At 41.2% G+C, this 22851-nt stretch overlaps 1 protein-coding gene across 5 annotated transcripts in view; it reads left to right on the forward strand.

The window, feature by feature from the left end:
* The first annotated feature begins 420 nt into the window (after window positions 1-420).
* Window positions 421-22851, forward strand: part of LOC100694310 (sodium- and chloride-dependent GABA transporter 2) — a 31381-nt gene continuing 8950 nt past the window's right edge. Inside the window, exons 1-8 of one of the 5 annotated variants that reach the window (XM_013268955.3) lie at window positions 421-503; window positions 16641-16885; window positions 17062-17196; window positions 19908-20048; window positions 20153-20243; window positions 20325-20457; window positions 21797-21931; window positions 22545-22648. In XM_013268955.3, the coding sequence (XP_013124409.1) occupies window positions 16672-16885; window positions 17062-17196; window positions 19908-20048; window positions 20153-20243; window positions 20325-20457; window positions 21797-21931; window positions 22545-22648 (953 nt within the window). In that variant the 5' untranslated portion in view covers window positions 421-503; window positions 16641-16671. Of the gene's footprint in view, window positions 504-15344; window positions 15534-15732; window positions 15861-15921; window positions 16117-16375; window positions 16513-16640; window positions 16886-17061; window positions 17197-19907; window positions 20049-20152; window positions 20244-20324; window positions 20458-21796; window positions 21932-22544; window positions 22649-22851 lie in introns of those variants that run through there. The other 4 variants (XM_005450035.4, XM_025903140.1, XM_013268954.3 and 1 more) reach the window with 4 other exon arrangements.

Here is a 22851-nt window from a genome sequence, read left to right on the forward strand (position 1 = left end):
CAATGTCTAGACTTAATACATTTAATTGCTGACATATTGCCACACCTTGACACATAAGAAGCTGATGAAAACCTCCAAGTCTTAGAAAACAGTGGCACACCCTAAAACCACTACATCAATTCCCATACGTACATGACGCAGACGCATATGTCACATATGCAGATTATTTGTTCCAAGCCTTCTGCCCCCACAGTGACTGCTTCTCATCCGCTGCTCCACCTCCTACACCTACACCTGTGATGTCCTCAGTATCTTCAATGTACCAGAGGACAGGATGAGAGTTTAACTGGGAGCCTGCAAAACTCATATGGTGTTTCTACGTTTTTGTGGCTCTTGATTCAGATTAATTGCTCAGGACAACGACAAGCAACAGAGGTCTAGTGCACCTGAATGATAGAAGCTCCGCCCACTTGATCCCTGAGTATATTTTGTCGCTCTCCAGCTGCTTTTTACGGTTCAGCACCTGACAAGACTACAGAGAGACGCGTGTCAAGTTACAACCGGTAGGTACAAGACATTTATTCTTGTGTGCAGGTGTAACTGTGTGTGTGTGTGACTACATAGTTTCACTTGGAATAAATGATACTCTGATTTTGAAGCATTTTAAATATTGTGTTAGTTTTAATCATGTTTTTAGGCACATCTCTAAATCTTTGCATATCATATGAAAGATATTAGATGCAGAATCATTTAAAATGATGTTTAACGTGTGTTGAAAATTTGTTTGATTTAATCTCAGGTGAAGCAAGGATACTAAACCCAATTTCCATAACTCTGCCTTTTCCTTGTGATATGTAAAAGAAACAGTACAGCCTTATGAAAAGAAAAAAAGCTGAGTCATTCTCAGCACAAAGGCATGCTTTACATACCCCGTCTCTGTCTTATAACTTTGGATCACATGTCCTGATATGGCTTTATACTAAAAGTGTTCATGAAAAAGTCTTTCATAGAATGGCCACATGTAAAGCAGGTTGGTTTACACATGCGCTTCCAGCACTCAGTTTTTTCATGCTTCTTTTGTTGTGGTAATATACAGCTTCCGTGTGCTGCTCAACCACAATCCCACGCCCACATGACACAGCAAAATATCCGATTATAAGGTGTCAGATTCCCAGCAACGGTAATGTGATGGAATTATACAAAAATCAGCACCTGAAGTTTGACGCAGATACAAAGAAACATCTTTGAAAGGAGGTTTGAGGGATTTTAATGCTATGCTAGTTAGCATGTTGTTTTTAACTCTGTGCTTTAACAAAGTTAAGTAGCTTAGCCATGCTAAGGGGTTTTAACACCTGTAACTGATCTGTCTAACATCCATGTCACTGAGGTCTCGCACTTCAGCGTGTCAATGTTAAAAATTAACCCTCACCACCAACCTCCCTCCCATAAAAAAGAAAGAAATAGCTGTTTCCACAATATTCAGCATATTTGTGTCTATCTAGGAGTCGGTTAACAACAGCAACAACGTGCTATTGTTTTTCTGTTCAAACACTGTGTGGCAGCCATAAATGGCGTGGCCACCCATGTGGTTGCAAAACAGTCTATACAGTAAGTCTTTTATTCATCTCTCTGTGCTACTATAGACTGATGTCATTTGCGTTAAAGTGTGTATGTTATTTGCAGCCCCTGTTTAGCTGGATGGATTTTATAAAGCCTGCCAAAGGTGACCACAAGCCTTTCTTGTGATCCTACCACAGTGCTGAGGCAGCTACTTGGATTTGGCACATGTGGTTTTCTGTCATCACCATGTGGAACTTTGGCTTGCATTAAGTCCTTTTGATGTGTTGTTGGCAAGAAAATTAAAAAGAATAACTGAAACCAGTAATGCGGGTTGAGTCCAACCCACCCACCCACCCTGAACGGTATCAAACAATGGCCAAGATCCCCATGGTTCAACTGGATGTCAATGACAGGAGGACAACACTGATGCTGTTACGTGTTTACGAACCTTGGCTCTGTTAAGAGGGACTTCTGTAACTGTAAGAAATGTTACTTCATTGGAGGCAAATTTCAAACACATGTCTAATATTGTCTAATATAGGTAGTTTTTTATTAGTGTGTTAGTTTTTCATTTTGTCAATCGTACCAATGAAGATGTGTAAATGTATATGTAGATCTGTTAATGTGTGCAGGTCAAAGGTCAAAGAACTGGACTCCAAAATACGTAAGTACAGATAAGTCATCAGGCAGGACTGCTGTCTTTTCACACATTAATTTTTGATACATCTTAGCAATGGCATATATGCAAATGTGTGCCAATTTACAAATCAGAATTTGCAGTTTAACGTAACCTAATTTATGTTTTTTGGACAAACTTTTTTTGGAGGCTCAGTCTCACTAGAGTAAAAATAGGACACGGACATCCTTGTGATTAGGAGAAATCTGTGCTTGCCCAGTGTTTGCAGCCACTTACTTTATTACAAGTAGTTGTAACAAGCAACTGGTCACAAAGAGGCTGATCATGCAACACCCTCCCCACCTCTGTGCAAACACTTTCCATTGTACAGTCCACATAGGAGGCAATCTGTCACCAAACAAAGCAACTCGACCTGAACGCACTCCCAACCAGACATTGTCATATAATTGCCATCTTATTTGTAAACCCAGACAGATTTCTAACACAGTGCAATTAGTCTGAGTCAGTCTGCACTGATACGCACAGCTCACGCGTCTTGGCTATAGAGCACTCAACTCAACTGCCTGCCAGCTGGTTGTATTCTGGCTTTAATCATATATAAAAGAATATTTTACAGTTAAATTGTCCTGCATCAACTACATCACTGTTTGTGGGGGAAATTCTGGATTTCTGTTTCTTATTTATAGATATAACTACTTTCATCCAGATTTCTGAAATCTGTAAGTAGTTAATGTGAATTACTGTTTATGCAGATGGTAGCAGAATTGCAATTTTTGATGATTTATCACAGTTAATTGCAATATTATCACAAACAGATTGCAACCGTCAACTTGAACCCTTTCAATTTCACACCAGTAGCAGACTGGCTCTACCTTATTGCCATTTTCCTTGCCATCTTTGAAAGAACCACTTGAAAGACAACGAGAATACAAGTTCATTGCATTCACTGTCAGTAATTTTGGTCATGCTGTGACCTCCAACCACTGTTTTCCTGACTATAGCATTAGGTTGTTGTGCCACATTCCCTCATGTGGCGCTAACCGGAACTATAGCTGCAACTGTGATTTTAACCATCTCACCTCAGATCAACAACTTGCTCTAACAAACAAAATCAGCATGGCAATTGTCCCAAATGTTTCTGTCCAAACACCTCCTCGCTCTGCCCTGTTTTCCTGTAGTCTGGTTGGTCAGAGAGTTAAAGGGCTTCTCCACAAACTTCCCAGTGCAGCAGTGTGGCACTCCAAACCCCTTGACCAAGGTGCTTAACCTCAATTAAGTCTCTTTGCGTCCAGGCATATGAAGCGATCATCGATGGGATTCAAACCCCTCGCCATCAGAGCTGCCAAGTCAGCAAAGAAAAGAGTAATAAAATAATAAAAAATCAGGTTGCAATGGAAGCAATGGCCTGTGATGATATAATTACTTCGCTGGTACCCCGCGACTTTTCATGTGCACAACAGTGAAGACATGTCGGGTGCAAGTCACCAGGAATTAATCAAGCTATTAATTTTTTGCAGGCTTTAAATAGCAGCCTCCATCCAGTCAATTCATGAACCTGCCGCCAAAGTTAGATCCCCGCAGAGTTTTCTTCATATCTTTAATTCTTCACAGGGATGGAAAATCCGAGCCTTTTCATTTGCTGTCAGTGGTGTCAGAAGGGGGGCTTATTATTTGATGTTTTGAGATAATCCATCGCTACATTCCTCTCTGGGGCAAACTCGGTCCAGAGTGTGAAGGTCTGGCAGCCTCAGCCAGATTAAATGGATTAATTACTCTATAGCTGACTTGGTGGCTGAAGGCTTTGCTTCCACACTCACATCTATCCTCCTTTTGCAAAGGAAAAAATAAACAATAACCCATTAGCTTCATGCAAGTTCAGCTGTATCAAATGTTATCCAGGCATGTTGTATAAAGTGTAATGTATGATGTAGTGGCTACTCTATCTTTGCTCCTTCAGTGTTGCATTTAGCTTCCTGGATGTCACACTGGCAAACCAAAGTGTTAAAATATTCAGTTTACACATAAAACCTACTGTTCTGGATGCTTGAGGCTTAAGGCCATGTAAAGTAAATAAGTCCTTATGAGTCCAACATCCTGACTTATAAAAGTCCCATGATATGATCATTTAGCCCCTGGTTTCAGGCTCAGTGAACAACAGGAATCCGGGTTTGTTTAGCTCTCCTAGATTTGCCTGCAAGCCCAGTTCATCCCAGGCAAAGGGCTGGATGGGGGAAAGAGAGACAGGGTCGTACTCAGTTCTCTGTAAAATTATCCACACGAACAGCGAATTAATTAATCAAGCACCATTAAGGCGCTACCTCGAAGGCTTAGTGAGACTTCACATCTGCAAAACAGGTAAGCACAGCATGAGAACAAGTGATGTTTGCCTGAGAATCATATGTCAAAATTATTTTGGCAAGTCATTAACAAATGAATTTATCAACCTTTTTAGCAAATAACTGCTTTTAACTAGATTAGTTTATCTTGCTGAGGGCTTATTTGACTTTTTGGGATATCATAGGTGTAGGTGTTCCCCTGCTGTTATTCAACTATTTGGGGGCTACATGCAACACTTTGAATTGTTTTTCTGGATAAAATGTCTGAAAATGTGGGCCATAATCCTCCGTTTTAGATGAAGCAGACTCTCTAAGATTTGACAACGGTTTACAAATTAATGTCTAATTTTTACACAGTGGACTCAGTCCAAGTCAGTCTGCAGTAATGAGCGCAACTTGCATTTCTTGGCAATAGGTCAACTGGTTGCCAACGTGTTGTGTTTATACTCCCATATAACATTGAAATGCCTGTGTTATTTTGCTGTTATCTGTTCTGCAGCAACTACACAACTATTTGTGGAGAAACTTCAGATTTCTGCTTCAAATCTATGAGTTTCTGGCTGGAATCTCAATGTCAAAAGTTAATGTGAATCTTTGTGTATCCGGGTGTCAACAGATGGTAACAGATTTGCAGTTTTGGAACTAACTACCAATTTGACCCCATTCAATCTGAAACTAATAGCAGACTGATAGCCAACTGCCTCTGTCAACATGCACCATAGTGCCTTTGAAGGCAGGAATTCACTGAGTGGTTACAGACCTGGTCCTCGTCTTTGACGTAGCCAATTCAGAGGCGACAAGATCAGAAGTCCATTGCACAAGCTGGCAATAATTTTGTCTCCAACCACTGTTTCCCCCAACTTTACTGTAGCATTGACTGACTGCACAAATGTTCTTGTTTACTGTAGATGTGAAATAAAATTGTTAATTTAATCTAAAGGCTAATTAACTGTAAGTAAGTACTGCAGAAACCTCTGGTTCTAACGTTGCCTTGTTATTCCAAGCATTGATTCTTAAAATGTTAGCTGAGGAGAAGTTTGTTTGCATTTGAACCTCACAAAAAACACCAATATATATATAAAAAATATTTCCAGAAGCAGTTATTTAAATCCAAGAGACTCTTGATTACTTATTTTCTGTCAGTGGAGTGTTGCTGCCAGTGGTGGAGCAGAGCCATTTCTGCATTGTTGCTTTTTTAAAGTCAGCCCACATTTCAGCAGGTTTGAGAAGGAAGGTTAGACGGTATTATGAAGCAGAAGCTGGGATAATTTACATAAGAAGAAAAACAAAATGGAAAAAATCTGCAGGTTGAATATGTTAAATCAGCTAAAATAGCCACTGATGTCAGTGATCCCAACTCTGGGCCCAATTGTTTTGTGGTGCTGTATTCGCACAACTTTCCTCTCTTAACAGACAAGAAACTCTCAGGAGACGGATACCCTCTCTACTTTTAAGGTTCGGCTTCAAACTTTCTTTTTTGATAAAGCTTATAGTTAGGGTTGGATCAGGTGATCAGTTTTTTTTAATCCTGCCCTTGGCAGCTTTTGCACTCAGAATTATGATCTGAATGCACTGTTGTGCCAAACACATTTTGCTTTTCCAAGATCAGCTCTATACAGTCTCTATAGCCTCCTCTTGTTCAGGGTTTATCTGTTTATTTCTTCATTTCTATTTGTGTTATTTCAGTTATTACATTATATGTGGCATACATTAAACAATGTCTTAGGCAGGACAGGCAAAAAGGGGGGGGGGGGGGGTTCAAAGAAAAGCAAAATGTATTACCAGGTGGACCTGTGAGAAAACAAACATACAACACCTCAAACGCAAACATTCAAAAATGCATACATATGTTACATAAATCAACAGTCTTCTTGTGGTGCGTGTGAGAGAGAGAGTGTGGAGTGTGTATATGTGTGTGTGTGTGTGTGTGTGTGTGTCTTTATCACAAAATGCACTTGAAAATGAGGTTGGGAAGCCACAATAACGCCTCCTAGGAGCCAGAGGTAGGTGGAGTAGGATCTGGGAAAACCGGGCCATCCACAGGCCCCAGGAGTACAAAAGACCTAAGGCCACAACTCTCTGTGATGTCTGTGCACCCATCTCAGCAGAAGAAGGAGGGAGGCCCTAGATGGGGTGCCCATGTCCAAGGGGTGGAAGTCCCAGAAGACCCCAGGTGACGGGCAACCGGCCCAGCTATAGGCCTGCCACCCTGGTAAAAGCCGAGATCATGGTCCCAGGGCTCCAGGCGCCCCAAAACTGCCCGGTGCCCAGCATAGCCACCCCCCCTCCCCCCACCGCCAACACGGAAGAGGTCCAAGCCACCCTGGACCACCTAAGGACTGGGTCAACAACCACACCAGAACATCCAGCCATGCACCCCAGTACCAACAAGTACCTGCATCGCAGTGAGGGGGTAGCAGCACCCAGCGGGGAGTAGTGGGGAGGAACCCCACCAGTCATTGACTCAATTGCAACAGACACACACAGCAAAGTGACAAGACACACTGGCCTGGGTCTGGGACAAGCTGCACCTAGCAACGGATGCTCCCTCACCTGGACACCCCACCCCACCCAATGAGCCTGTGGGCAACAACGAGCGCCCAAGGCGCAGACCAGACTTCCCAGCTTCATGATTCAATTTTAAATAATAGTTTATACATTTTTGTGCAGATATTTAATAATTTTGTTATCCAGTAGATATTACCAGACTCAGTTGACTGTGACTGAATTTTTCCTGTATGCATGATTTCAGTTGCTGATATTCAAGAAATGTGTTGTTGCTGATTGTATAATTTGATAGTACACAAGTAATTCAAATGAAATAAACTGTCTGCCTTGTATGACTTGTTTTAGGTTTTTTATCCCTTTTAAATGCCACGATTAAAAATTTAGTATTTCCTTTTTCTGACAAATATCTGGCAGTGTTCGAGTTTAGCCATGATAGGTCTGGGTCTGCGTGTGTCAGCTCATTGATTTCCCAAACAAAGGACACAGTGGAAGAGATGATTTTAACTCCATCCTCTGGGATTTTCAAGTGAGTCTGGGTGAAGTGACTCATCCGGGTCTTCTTCTGCTGGTATTCCTGAAAGCACCAAGTTCTCCTTCATGCTTGATGACAGTTTCCTTGAGTTTTTTTTTTTCTTCTGAGAGTCATTGAGGGATTTCACTGACTCTTTGAGGGTGGCGTTTTCAGCACTGAGTGTTTCCAACTGCTGCGAGCTGAACTAAATGGACTCATGCAGATCCTGAAAATCTTTATGCAGGATTTCCAGGAGGGGCAGGCGTGCGTCAAAACTGGACTATTTTTTATCTATGGAGACCAAAATGTCAACTATGTCACTGTTTTGTGGAGAAGCTGGCTCCGGTGAGTCTTCGGGGCGGCTTCATTTCGAGGACGGCAGTCCTTTGCTGCTGGAGGGAGTCGGCGCCTTGTTATCTAGTTTCCCCATAACAACATGCTCGAAACATTCGTCAATATACTGCTGCAAACTGTCCAGGTCTTCTTTGCGATCCTCCAGAGTGGTAAAACTGGTTAGAATGTGAGTATAATTCTTATTGTTGTAACCTTAAAATCTGTCAAGGAATAAACTGGCAGAAGAAAATAAGTGGTTAAAATGTTTTCAGTGTTCAATAATGCCAAGATTCCCACTGTGTCTTGATGATCCTTGCTTAGTTATACTGCAGTAGACCTAGATTACTGGGGACTTCCCATGAAGGACTTAGTGTTTCTTCCTCAGTCAGCTCTTTTCACTTAGTATGAGTTTATACACCACTCTGCATTTAATCATTAGTTATTCTCAACCGGCCTCTCTTTTGTAGCATGTCTTTTGTTTGTCTCTGGTCACAGCAGATGGTTGCCCCTCCCTGAGCTTGGTTCTGATGGAGGTTTCTTCCTGTTAAAAGAGATGTTTTCCTTCCCATTGTCACCAAGTGCTTGCTCATATGGGGCTGTGTGATTGTTGGGATTTCTCTAGTTTGTTGGGTCTTCACCTTACAATATAAACCGCCTTTTGGTGACTGATGCTGTGATTTGGCGCTATATAAATAATCTGAATCTTAGAGGGAACTACTTTAAGCGCTTAGAAATCTCCAGGAACAATTATGAGCACCAAATAATCCAGCCCACCACCAACCTCAGAGGAACCCACTATAGTGTGGACATAAGGCCATATGTTACACTCAAATGATCCCTCTTTTATGAGGTGTGTTTTTAACACAGGTTAAAGAGGAAAGGGTATCAGCCACAGGAATGCTTACCTATTTAAAACATGGGGGAGCAGAAGATCTCGACCGCATCGGGTCCTTGAAAATTCCACTTTGACAGGGTTCAAATGAGGCAAGATCACCATTTTAACTTCTTCCAGTGTGACTGACCTGAAGGTTAAAGCGTTTGTTAATGTGTCAGACTGGAATGCCTCGAAAAATAGAATCACTCTCAAAAAAAAAAAAGAATTACGCTCACCTTTCTGGTCTGCTAGCTGAAAGACTGTAATCACATAGATGGACTTGTGTTGTAAAACATTCGGCTTAATAAAATGGATCTGTTACAAAGAAAATCTGTCAAGAAAAACCTTATTATTTTAACTAAATTTGGTTTATTAAATGTTTTGTAAGCTGTCAAAGTCAATCTGCATTGGTTTTAATTATGAAAGCAACTGATTATATCTGGACTTTATTTGACCAATTAGTGGCACAGTAGAGATGGTGCTGTTCATGTCTGCAGGCGGGAAGTGTTCAGTATATATACATTATAATATTATATATGAGATTTTCTTTTTGGTTTTGGTTTTGTGTAGCTTGTATCTACCTTTAGCCAAGACTTTGTGAACATTAATCCTTTATCAGATCTACCAAAAATCCAATCTTAACCCTATTACATTACAAACATACAGAAAACTTAATAAGCTGTATTTATACCAACCATTTATAATAAACACATTTAAGAGTTCTTCTAGAGTATGTTTATAACTGTTTCTCTGAGCCAGTGGTGATCACACATAGTGTATTTGTACATCACCCTGTGACTGACACCCTAATTTAGCTCCAGTGAGTGAGTAGTCAGATATAAGGCACCTTTTGCAGGCGCTACGTCAGCAGTGACTACAGCTGGGAGGCCCAGCAAATCTGACACCTTACCTTATCAAAGGATCTCTGTTTACACTCACAATATGCGCATCAGTTACGCACACACACGCAAGAAAAACGTACCTGAAACTTCAATACCCATAATTCTTTTGTGTTTGCCTGCCATGCTGTCCAAGTTTTGTTATTTGTCTTCTTAACTGTCAGTGTACGGGACATTTCCAGGCTGCAAGCTTTTCACACAGAGGTGTTTATTTGTGCTTTACGTGGAACTGTTGTGAGAAAAAAATAGTCCTAAAATATTACTTTTTTCTTTCAGTCAATGCTCCCACTCACACCAGTTCAGGTATCTTTAATACCAGTAGCTACCTCTTTATATCTTTAACTTTTAGTTCTACGTATCTAACACTGGCCCTGAATTAGGTCTCAAAATGTTTTCATTATTGTTTTAGTTGCTGTTTTTGTTGTTTTTGAAGTTGTTACCTGTGCTGCATGCGTGTAATACGAGCAACCACTTTACAGTACTTGTGAGTAACGTGAGCAACTATTTTACTGTAATTATGATTGCATGTGTTTTGGACAGTGACCAGGTTTATATGAGTGCTCGGATTGTGTTCATAGGAAGGGCTCAAAGCAGACGGACCCGATAATCAAATTGTGTAATGTGAGCAACTACTTTCCTGTAAAGCCCAGGCCTGTAATGCGCATACACACACACACACACACACACACACACACAGTGGCTGTATATGGGTTCACTCTGACTGTGTTTAGTGGAAGGGCTCTAATCAGATGCCCCACAGTCACGATGAATCTGTGAATTTTTCATCCTTTCTTTAATCAACTTTTAAAAAAGAAATAGAAAATTGTGCGCTTGTCACACAGCCTGAAAGTATGCTGCAAGAGTTTAACAATGCCTAACACTGTACAGTGTATCAGTGACCTAGTGCCCTGGATACAAGACAGCAATAAAAGGAGCTATAAAGTATTTAGAAATTGAGCACAGCTATGCCTGTGTGAGTTACATATCGGGGCTCCACATTCTTAGAGGCCACAGGTTTGTCAGGCCAGAACAACGATGACTGTATTGAAGGACCCTTAACTCTGGGCTTTTATTTGTCTCCTGAGAAGCAAAGAATCTGGAGGCTGTGTGAGGGATGCACGCATGTAGTTACGGATTTTCTACATTGTGTATGATTGCCATGCTTTTTTACCACTTCCTGACTCTTGACCCTTGACTTTGCAGTTTTCTTCAGGGAATTTCTTCAACTAATGAGGGAGAGTGAAGTAAGCTGTCAGTGCATTATTGTGCTTTTATGTTTTACTTACTTTTTATAATTGTAACTGAAAATACAGTGATTCTTAAACGGGGTCAAATGTTTGAGTAAGCACTTTATTAGGTGCACTTTGCTTGTACTTTATTGGACAGCCTGTTCCTTCAGAACTGCCTTAACTCCTCATGGCACAGATTCAACAAGCTGCTGGAATCATTCCTCAGGGATTTTGGCCCATTTTGGTATCATAGCATCACACTATCATGGCACAGTTTTCTCAGCTGCACATCAATGATGTGAATCTCTAGTTCTACAACATCCCAAAGGTGTTTTATTTGATTTAGATCTGGTGTCTGTGGAAGCTGTTTGAGTACAGAGAACTCATTGTCATTTTCAACAAACCAGTTTGAAATGATCGGAGCTTTGCAATAAGGTGTTTCTCTTGCTGGAAGCAGCCATCAGAAGATGGGTATACTGTGGTCATAATGGGATGAACATGGTCAGCAACAAGCCTCAGGTAGGCTGTGGCATTTTAAAAATGCTCACTTGGTACAGAGCGGCCAAGAAAATATCTCCACACCATTACACCACCAGCAGCCTGAACTGTTAATACAAGGCAGGACGGAGTTTCTTGTTCTTAGTGACCCAGTGTGGTTTTTGCTGCGGTGGCCGGGCAGATGGCACATTATGATGCCATAATTTGAGTCCTATCTGCTCAAATCTGTCCGCACATGTACCTCTGACCGCCAGCATTTTCGCCCAGAGAACTGCACTCCCTGAATGTTTCCTCTTTTTGACCATTTTATAAAAACCCTAGAGTTGTTTGTGTGGGAAAATGCCAGCAGATCAGCAGTTTCCAAATTACTCAGACCAGCCTCCCTGGCACCAACAACCACGTTCAAAGACACTTAAATCACCTTTTTTCTGCATTCTGATGCTCAGGTTGAACTTCAGCACGTCTAGATGCCAAATTTCACTGACTTGCTGCAGTGTGATTGTTTGATCAGATATTTGCATTAATGAGTGACTGAACATGTGTACCTAACAAAGTGAGTGTAACTGTAGTTAAACAGCTTTATTTGGTTCATGTGGACAGTAGAGAACAGAAGACCTTCATATGTATCTACTACTGTCTAATGATTAACCTTTATCAACATAATCATACAATTCCACAAGACGTAAACCAGATAAGATGTCCTGTTCTTGCCCTTAAATAACCTGGATTGTTGCATTCAACAGCAACAGTGGGAACACAAAAATGTGATGAATCAAACAACACATTTGTTACTGTTGTTGTGCGTTACTAGGTGACTCTGTCATCTTGATCTATTTTGAAATGCGTACATTTTTTTACTCCCACTTCAGAGTAAACCAAGCAGTGACTGTTCAAGTCACGTAAACTCTGTTTGCTAATCTGACCTTTAAAACACATATAATTTAAACATTTGAAAAATACACAGTCATGATCATTATGGCCACTCTAAAAGGTCTTTGGATGTAATGTAGTCAGTTTGAAATGTAGTCTTCATATCTTGTGGTACGTTGATTGCATTCTGTAAAAATCACCCTGTATTCATTACGGCGTTCTATATTTGCAGTAATTAGCTAACATGGCACGGTATTTATATGAAGTCAATTAGGAAAAAGGCTGAAGTTAGTATAGGGTGTCTTGTGTCACCTCCCAGTTATCTAATAGGTATGCAGCATAATGGAGTCGTTCATATTCCTACAAATTGGTAGAAAGTTTGTTAAGATTTGCCCGAGCTCAGTCAGGCTTTACATCAGGTAATGGAGGAGAAGAATCCAGTCGTTCCACAATAATATGCAGAAACACCCTTTAAAAGACCTGAAACAGACTTCTCTCCGTCTGCTGATTCGATCCACCTGATCAAATCAGCTGATCTGACTTCGAGCAGATCCTTTCCCTGACTGACCGATTGCTGCTTTCATCAACGCTGCAACACTTCACAAGTTCCAGGTGCAACTCTCTACTTTATTTCGAATTATTATATTCAGCTTGCACTCCTAAATTTATTCTTCAAACTCAATAAATGTGAAGCTATAGTTTGGGGTAAAATGTAACTGAAATATAACAAATCAAAGGTGTATACATCCAAATAATTCATCCTTAAGGCAAATGCTTGGTTTAAACTTAATATATACCAGTCAAGTAAATTCTATTTAACCAGATTTCATTAAATTATTACTTATGTTACAGAATTTCAGGGAAAATTCATGGCTAATTAAATTACATACATAAAGTTAAAATCTATTTGTCTCATCTGATTATTCTGCTTTTTTTTTAATTACCCTCCTTTCTCGGGGATGGTGTTATCTGTCTTCATTTTCATCTTATTGACTTTGTCTTTGGTTCATAAAAGTGTCTGTATAAAAGGCCAGTGGCACTACTGTTTATTGTTCACAGTTCAGTCCCTAATTCACATCTTATTGTACTCCATAGTTTTTAAACTTAAAGATGTGTGTATGTCCTCCGTTTATAATATCCTCCGATTTTGCATATGATTTATACACCTCGTCGTGTAACCTAATATGTCTCAGGAGGGGAATGTTATTCTTTTGAATGAAAAAGCAAAAGACTGATTTTTTTCTAAGTGAGGCTATATTTGTTCAGCTGAATGAGCAGTGAGCCAGTGACGCAGCCAATTAAATGTGCTGACAGCTACTTCAGGTTCCCTACACTTTTAGGGTTAGTTTAAATTTTGACATCCAAATTCTGAATAAATTGAACTGCTTAGAAAATCCGACTGCACTCAGACTGCTAGAATGAAGTCGCTTAAAAATGCGATGGTGGACGTTGTTGACTACAGAAAGTATGTATTCGATGCTTCACCCCATGTGTTCTCATTCTTTTGCTTAGTAGACATCTACAGCAGAGTGACAAATACCACCTCATGAACAAGAATAGAGAATTTAAAAAGAATCAAGCTCATCAGTCACAACAGTGAAATGAATGAGTCCTGTCCATCCACTGTAACTCTAGCCTTTATTAAGCCCTTCAGGTTCTCTGAAGTCTAATTAATTATTAATAATCCAAAGACTGGCAATACGGCAACGCCCAAAATGAGGACACCGTGAATGCAGACTGACCGTTTACACTGCAACCCTCACTTTGTTCATTTAAATATAGCTAATATAGCTAATTATATTACCTAAGTTGGAATACTCAAAGTTTCCTTTTGTGGTTCTCTAATTGTTGAAAGCCAAAAATATAGTCATATACTAGAAAGTTAGTTTAGTTAGGTTAGTTTAACTTTGTGTATAGTATTCATATCAAGAAAACATGAGCAAAGAAAAGCCTAAGTACTATCCCTGAATATCCTTACACTCCATGTGTGATATATGAAGACAACATAACAATAATTTTACATTTGGCACACTATGCACATACTACACCTGTACAGGAGTGGGTAGAAGTTGAACATAAAAAAGGAGAAACCTAAGGAAGTTATAGAATAAGATGGAAAACACGGCCTCGACTGACACTGACTGTTTTCAAGAACAAACACTCACTGAACATCCCAGCGTTACCTGTGCCTCTTCCTCTTTTGGCCGCTCACTTTAGAGGTCCCCACAGTGGACGCTCCATCCCACCCTAACCCTAGCATCCTCCTCTGTCACACCAACCGTCTACATGTCCTCCCGCTGTGTTCTTCCTCTTTCTCTCCTCTATCCTCTATCTAAAGAGGTAATAAAACTGATGAACCTTTTCTCTTTAAAAAATTCAGCCAGCTCTAATTATGACATCACTTAGGTAGGAATCTCCCTAAGCCCAACTGTGAGCGACAGCAAGTAGGACAGCGCGAGATAAGGGTGTGACAGATGATAGATGTGGTAAAATCAGTGCATTGCCAGAAACCGTCAGCATCACCCACACGAGACCGCATGATTGCTGCCATTTCAGCTTATGCCATCCCACAGGATGCAAATTTCATCAAGGAAAGAAAAAACAGCTACAGTGTGAAAGGATGTGGTTAATAGCCGCTCATTTGACTAGTTTTGGTGCTGGTTATCATTATTATGAATTGCATAACCCATTCTTATGCATCACTCAAATATTATGGATAAATAAAACTAAGAAGTGCCTTCTAAGGGTGATCACATCTAAATTTGAGGTGGGTGGCAGCAAAATGAAAGCCTGACATAAAGGAGACACAATCACTACTATATAATAAATAGCTTAATAAATGTTAGCTTTTTAATAGCCAACAGGCAACACTACTAATGATGTAACAGCAGGAAAGACCAGTTTTCTGACAGATACAGGTAGCAAAAACAACATGGGAAACAGGTTTATGGGAAACGACCTAATATGGCTCATATTCATCAGAAAATAACCCAAAATACGTGGGGCAAAGAGCGGGTTTAGTACACGCAATAGATTCTTAAGGTTGATAAGGAAGTGGAGAGCAGGTACCCAATAACAGCGTTGTGAGTCTTTTGTTGTGCAACGCTAAATTACACTACTCATTACCCATGATGCTTTGTGTTTCATTTTGTAACCTGCATCTCGCGGGTTAACATCCCCTCGCCAGACCAGACCCAAACATAGTGCCTGTATAAATTTGGATTGAGACGCTGCACCGGCGAGCAGTCCCTCACACAGCAGCTCGTGCCCGGAACAAACCATTTCCCTGCCGGTACACAGGGGTGGTTGCGGTATTAAGAACTACTGGAAACGTAGAGGTAGGCAATATCACGGTGAATTCTCGGACATTTTTTAAATTATATGTGAAATAACAAGCGGGCGTAACGACACAGGTTCGGGGAAATAATTACAGCCATTATTCGTTAAGCATCCCGAGTGTTAATCCCGCCTCTAGCGCTCAGGTCCCCGCCGTTAGCTTAACCTCAGCATGGAACTGTTACACGGAAAGCATTCACTTCAAGGATAACCGAAGCTGCACATGTGTTGTTACATTGTCAGTGTTTCTGCTTTTATTTTCGGTGTTATAAGCCGGCCAGTCATGATGGAAGGTTAAAAAAAAGAAGAGATAAAAGAAAAAATGCCGGGTGTGTTTGTTATATCAGTATTTGGTGGTCACGTGGCCTGACAGTGTTTATGAAAGGAAGAGTGGGATCGAGGTTACACAAAGTAAAGGAGGAAGTGTCTTCGACACGTTACACAACATTAGCTATTGTAACCCTCCCTGCTTTTGCTGGGATTTAACACTTAATTCATATTTAAGAAATGTTCTAAAGTTTAGAGGCTCTACTTCAATTAATACTACGTGAAAGAATAATAAAGAATATCATCATAAACTCTCTGGTGAGTCACAATAGTCTGAATATCAGAAATTTTTAACATAACAAGGAGCAGAGTGTCTCACTGCTGCTGTAATAACTATATTAATTTACTAAAGGACAAATTAATAAGAGTTTTACAAGTCAATGGATGGAGTTAAGGTAAAAGGTAGACATAGTTTTTGAATGTTGGATGTCCTTCACTGTGTGCACATTTACAAAACACCTAAATGTAGAAAGTAGTTCCCAGTTATGGTGAAACTGACACATTTAGTAAGGGGGAGTCCTGCAGTCCACAGATAAAGTACACACACCCACATTAGTTTGTCCTTGACACGAGCATCTTAGATAAGTGAGGCAGCCAAACCAACTGCCAGCAGATACACTCGGCTTCCTGTCGTTCAGGCTTGGCTGCGAAGATGTGAGATCTTTCTTGTCCCCTTTTTTTACTTTCTTGTACTTTTTTTCGCTCCAAATGGTACGAACGAGTTGTGAGCTGTTATTTTCTTTCATCCTGATCTTCTCCGTTATCTCTTCCACCTTATTCAGGGGTGTGTTCGTATCACTGCCAGAACCTGCGATGCCTGATCAACTGCCTCCAAACCCTGCTGGGACGCTGCTAAACAAGTTCCCCCAGGGGAGCCTGCCAATGGGAAAAAAAGCTACCAAAGACGGCCTACAAGCCAGAGGCCAGTGGGCCTCCAAGGCCGAGTTCCTCCTGGCAGTAGCCGGGCAGATCATCGGTCTGGGAAACGTCTGGAGGTTCCCTTACCTCTGCTACAAAAATGGAGGAGGTAAAGAGAGGAAGTAAAACTGACATTGTCCAAAGTGTCTTTGTCTCTTTTTTCTCCTTTCCCTGTCCTATTTTTCCAGTCTCATTCTCAGAATCATTGTGACTTGAAATTAAGATTAAGCTGGTCTGAATGTGATGAGAGAAAGTCCTTAAAAGCACCTTTTATGTTTGGCACAGGTGTGTTTTTTGTACCTTACCTGTTGTTCCTGGTGTTGTGCGGCATCCCCCTCTTCCTCCTGGAGACCTCACTGGGACAATACACCAGCCTGGGAGGGGTCAGTGCCTGGAGGAATATGTGCCCATTATTTGGAGGTACTCTTATTTCCTTTTGTTTTATGTAGCCAACAGTAATATCAGCCAATATTTGTCTTTTTTTCTCATTATTTCATCAAATATGTATTATTGTTACTATCAGATGCATATTAAATTCAGTCTTCCAAAGATGAATGTCTGTATAACTGCATGCACGTGTTTGTGCTTGCACCTCTTTAAAATAGATGTGTGTGCGTCTTTTCAGTCCAGTATGTTTTTAGTGCACTGGTAGTGTGGTTCAAGTAGTTGCAACCATGACAGAGCCTCCACCGTGTTTTACAACTGTAAAACTGTAGACTGTAGACAACTGTAGACACTCACTGTTGTAACTCTCTGTCTATACATGTTAATGTTTTTGTGTAATTTTTCCGGGAAACAGGAAGCCTTTTCTTCCTGTTTCCCTCCATTAAAAATGGCTTCTTGACAGCCACCCTTCCACTGAGACCATTTCTGATGACGTTTCAGTGAACAGTAGATGGATCAATTGAAGAGCCAAATGCATCTCTCAGGTCCTGTTTCAGGTCTCTGCTGGATTTTTTCGTATTTCTTAAGGACATGACTTCAGATACTGTTCATCTATTATACATTTTAGACCTGCCTTTTCTTCTTTTGCCCTTCACTTGTCCAGTTTCCCCAAGGACACACTGTATACCATGCCAAGATATCTTGATGAATCACCTTGTTGGTATAAAAATACTATGTTACGCCTGTCAGACTGTGTTATCTTTTGTAGATCAAAGTAAAGGAAGGCGGAACAAGTTATGTGTTTTTGTGACAGGCTGATAGTAACAAAGTGCTAAAGATACAGTTTAAAATTTTATCTTGCTAAGTTTAAGTCTGTTAGATGTAGACACAAGACTGGTTCATCCTCTGAGTCTGGCACCTTTTTAATGCTTGAATGATAGCTCAGTGTTAATTGGCTTAACAAACAGGTAAATGGGTGAAAAAGAAAGTTTGGAGAACTATTGCTAAAGACCACTTTAAAAAAATTACCAGAAAGTCTGACTCCTTGGAACCAACTTATAAAGAAGTTGATGGGTAGCTCAAGATTTTTGCCCAGTACTGTTTTCTGTTTTTCCCCCTTGCCTTTTTTTTCTTATTCTACATCCATATTGGCACAAGCATTCAAAGCTTCCACGTTAATACAAAACCTGTACAAACAGTGTGTCTGCAATCAGAAAATGCCAGCTGTGTGCATGTGCAGTGGAGAGTGGAGCTCAGCTTGTGCTTTAAAACAGCTCAAGAGTGCAAAAGGCACCACGTTCCCTGCCGACCAAGAACAGCATGCAGAGTGTCTTGTTTTCTTTGTATCTGTCCAAGAGAGGAGTTTCAGTTAAGTATTAACCAAACACACAATCACAGCCCAACAGTTTCATGTTCATCTTTCACCTTTAACGCAGCAGTTGAAAAAACCACGGGACAGATGGTGTGAGGGATAGAGCAAGTCTATGTTATATGAAGTGACCCTGTGATGAGACTGCTCTCATCTCCAGGGTGTCACATGGACACATCACGTTTTTCAAGGTGTAGTGTTAATCTTGTAAAGAACCATAACTAAACTCCTTTTCTTTTTCTCCATAACCTACCCAAGCAGGTTTTAGTGCTTCGAACTTACCAAACAGTAAGAGAAACTGCAAAAAAATAATAATAATAATGCTTAACTGGACACAAGGCTTATGTCAGTCACAGCTTTGTGTGTGCAGCATTGCCAATTGACACCTTCTGGCTATTTTTGTGACAGCAGAGGCTTCTTACAAAACAAAACAGTCATATAATTCTTTCTCAGATTTAGACAAGCCCCGGAGCTGTTTCTGTGTTTGCTCAACACTTTAGCAGGGTGTGCAACTTTGGCATGGGAAAAAAAACAAAAAATACTTAACCTGCCACACAGATTCCAACCAGTAGTTAGCAAAACAATGCAGCCCTGAGGTAACGGCCATGTTTCTAGAGAAAGTGTGAAAGAAGTTGCTGAAAGGGACAAAGAGTATGTTGGAGAGACGAGACCCAGATGTTCCAGTTACGCTTGTGCATCTCAGCTAATGCTAGTAGCATGCTAGCTGCTGGACTGCCTCTGAAATTGGTGTATGTGTGTGTTTGTGTCAGTGGAGCTATGTTTTTTTTTTATTATTTAATGAAAAATTATTCTTGTCCCAGCATTTGCCACTCTGGCCCATATGGCCTGCAGATGCGTGCATGCACACACACACACACACACACACACACAAATCTGCGCACACGCTGTTTTTGTTGACAGCTAGCTGCATGAAGGCCATGTGTTTAGCACTGGAATAAACTCCTGCACTTCCCCGGGCACATGTCCTCGTACTTATTGCAAACTTGGACAAAGAAAAGCTTCTGTTGGAATTCCTCGCTGGTTTGTGCAGTTAGCGTGCCCGTTGTCAGATGCAGGCCTGAATTTCATTAGCGGATACCACAGACAGCTATTTGTCTAGCCAAACAGCCTACACTTTGTAACCCACTCAGGGCCTCATAAGACTATCATTCATATCTAATGAAGATGTACTCAGCGTGGGCTGCAAGTCGAGTGTCTGAGTAACGGGATGCTTTCATCTCAAACTCAAGTGACTTGGAACTGATAACAAAGGGTGTGTTCATGGAGGCTTTGAAGCTCATTTATGCCACTCTTCATGCTCACATAACTCACCACACGTGTCCGCTTGTCTTCTCTGCAACTTGTTGTGTCTCCTTAGGTCTCGGCTACGCTAGCCAGGTGATGATCCTGCACGGCTGTGTTTACTACATAGTCATCCTGGCCTGGGCTCTCTTATACCTGTCCTACAGCTTCCAGGCGGAGCTGCCGTGGTCGCACTGTAACAACACGTGGAACACGAGTCAGTAAAAACAGGAAATCAGAAGCTGTCATCCTTGCAATTTGACGCTACCATGCAAAAGACTTTAAGAGGCAAACTGGGGTCTGTTGTGTGTCCTCCTGCAGAAGCGTGTTTCTCATATGACTCCTACAACCAGACAGCCAACGCGAGCAGCCTGCCGGAGAACTCCACTTCCCCTGTCATGGAGTTTTGGGAGTGAGTGTAACATCTTTAGAGTATTGATGATGAGGCTTGGAACAGTTTCGGTGCTAACACCTGCTGCATGTGTGTTCTAAGGCGGGAGGTGCTCCGCCTGTCGAGCACTTTGGACGGGCTCGGCCCAATCAGCTGGAAGCTGGCTCTGTGTCTGGCCGCCGTCTGGCTTATCTGCTACTTCTGCGTCTGGAAGGGAGTCAAGTCTACCGGGAAGGTGAGCAGTCAGCACATCAGCTTCATCAAGTTCCCTCTCTGTCTCAGCTACATGTCTAAGCTGCCACCATAGACAGTGTAAAAGATGGATGCATCCATCTTTGGTGTAAGATATGACGAGTGCACGCTCATTGGCTTACAACTTGTGACCAACAAGTTTTGGGAGTCTGGCCGAAATGAGGGACTGAGCCCATAAGCTCAGCAGTAAAGTGTTCAGCAGTCATGTCAGAAAAGCGTTAGTCTTCTGTAGCACCAGAAAACTTTTAGGTAACCATACCGAATGTAAGTTTTTAGACACTTCAGTATTAGCATCACAGTTCCAGCCTTGAGACTACATCCATGTTTTGTGCCATCTGTGGTTTCCAGGTGTTCACCCACATCAAGTGATAGAAACAAAAGTGTTCGAGCTCTTGCGAATATTCTACTTCTGACACTTTTTCTAGGTTTAGTGTTTGAATTTTAAATTTTGTTCCCACAAAAATGGATATCATGAGAAACTGCTTTGACCTCTGTGTGAAAACTGTTTTTACATTCCCGCATGTCCTCTGAGAGTTCAGAGCACAGGGTCAGATAAATATAGGTGTCACTGGAGGTGGTCGCCTCTCGGTAACTTTTTAGATGGTGTGCAGCAGAGCCAGCGCGTGCTCACTTGTCAAAAACAGGGCTTCTCTACTAAAATATGACGAAACTAGGCCTGTCCTGAATACTATTTTATGTACTTTATGTACTATTTAAGAGTGAATATTGGTGGATGTTGTCCAGCATGGGTGGGGGAAAAGGTGAGGGGATTTTATAACTCCGCCTGGCTGATTTTGGACATATTTCCAAATCAAAGCGTTGCTTAGAAAGAAAGGTAGAAGCAGGAGAATGTGTGTGACTTTCTCCCTCTTACACAGTGCATAGCCAACATGCATTTTTGAGAAGAAAAAAAGTTTCCAAAGGACCTATGAAAAAGTTATTAAAAACCAAATGCCTACCTCATAAACAAAACATGCTTACATATAATTTAATGGCAGCCATTTATTAATAAAATTTTAAAAATATCTACAGCAGGAGCATTTTTATGGTGACATAAAGTCTTTGAAAAAGAACCTCGAGGAGCAGTAAAGTCCAAAACATAATTCTCCGTTCATGTAGCAGATGAGAAATAAGGCCCACGACACTGCAGTCACTTTGTCGGACTTATTTGCTGTGCCTCCGCCGCCGTCAGTCAACAGATTTTAAGACTCCAACTTTCCTTCTTGTAGTATTTTCTTTCTTTTTTTTAAAGAACATCACAGTCACATCCTCCCTGTTTGTCTCTGCGACCACATCCCTGCACGCTCTTGTGTACATTCTAGGTGGTGTACCTGACGGCCACCTTTCCATATGTAATGCTGTTTGTGCTGCTGGTGCGTGGTGCCACCCTGCCCGGAGCCACCCAGGGAATCATCTACTACCTCAAACCCAACGTTACCCGCCTGGCAGACCCACAGGTACAAAAACACAAACGCGCACTCGCTTTATGTGTCCGTAAACGGTGGCAGATTTTGAAAAGCATCACGTCGGAGGACATTTTTCTAGTCGTTCTTACAGGTCGTACAGCAGCTCCTATAGGTAGGAGAGCCGCGCTGTCAGGTGAGTAATTGTCAGATCGGCCATACAGCAGGAAGGACTCTTGGATTATTGTTGTGAAGTTGAAACAGTGGTTTATAACGGGACATCTGATTTGTTGCTCTGTGCCTCATTTTCATCACTTTACACAAAACAATGTAAAGAATTCATTAGATCTTACTGTCGCTGTGGTTTTACGCTCTATGAATTCAGAAGCGACTTTTAAACTCTTCTTCACTGGTGTGAAAAAAGTGTTTGTTGTTATCGTGTGGGTAGTGTTTGACAGCATCAGTATCTATTTGTTTCTATTAATTAGCCAAGTTTGTGTCACGTTACCTGTAAACTGTGTAATATAGAACATCTTGTATGGTGTACCTTAAGCCCAAAAACAGCAGCCAAGGCTGATAAAGTATATCAGTAGTTAGATATGAGCTTGTGGGCTAACATGTCCTTTCACTTTCTCCTCCCGCTCTCTGTTTCTCTTTGTTTCTGTAGGTATGGATGGATGCAGGTACCCAAATATTTTTCTCTTATGGAATCTGCTTGGGAAGTCTCACAGCTCTGGGCAGTTACAACAAATACAACAATGACTGCTATAAGTGAGACACTATGTCAGACACACACACACATGTATGCATACAACCACATGAAAACAGAGTCAGCCACACAGCTTCTCCTTCTTCCACTTGACTTGAGACAAACTGTAGTTGCTGAAATGTAAGATGTAAGCTCCCACTGGTCAGATGGCTTCCAGCAGGAATGGCTGGAATGGACAGAGAAAACACACTGATACAGCCACACC

Source organism: Oreochromis niloticus, linkage group LG23 (genome assembly GCF_001858045.2).
Source record: "Oreochromis niloticus isolate F11D_XX linkage group LG23, O_niloticus_UMD_NMBU, whole genome shotgun sequence".
Classification (NCBI taxonomy): domain Eukaryota; kingdom Metazoa; phylum Chordata; class Actinopteri; order Cichliformes; family Cichlidae; genus Oreochromis; species Oreochromis niloticus.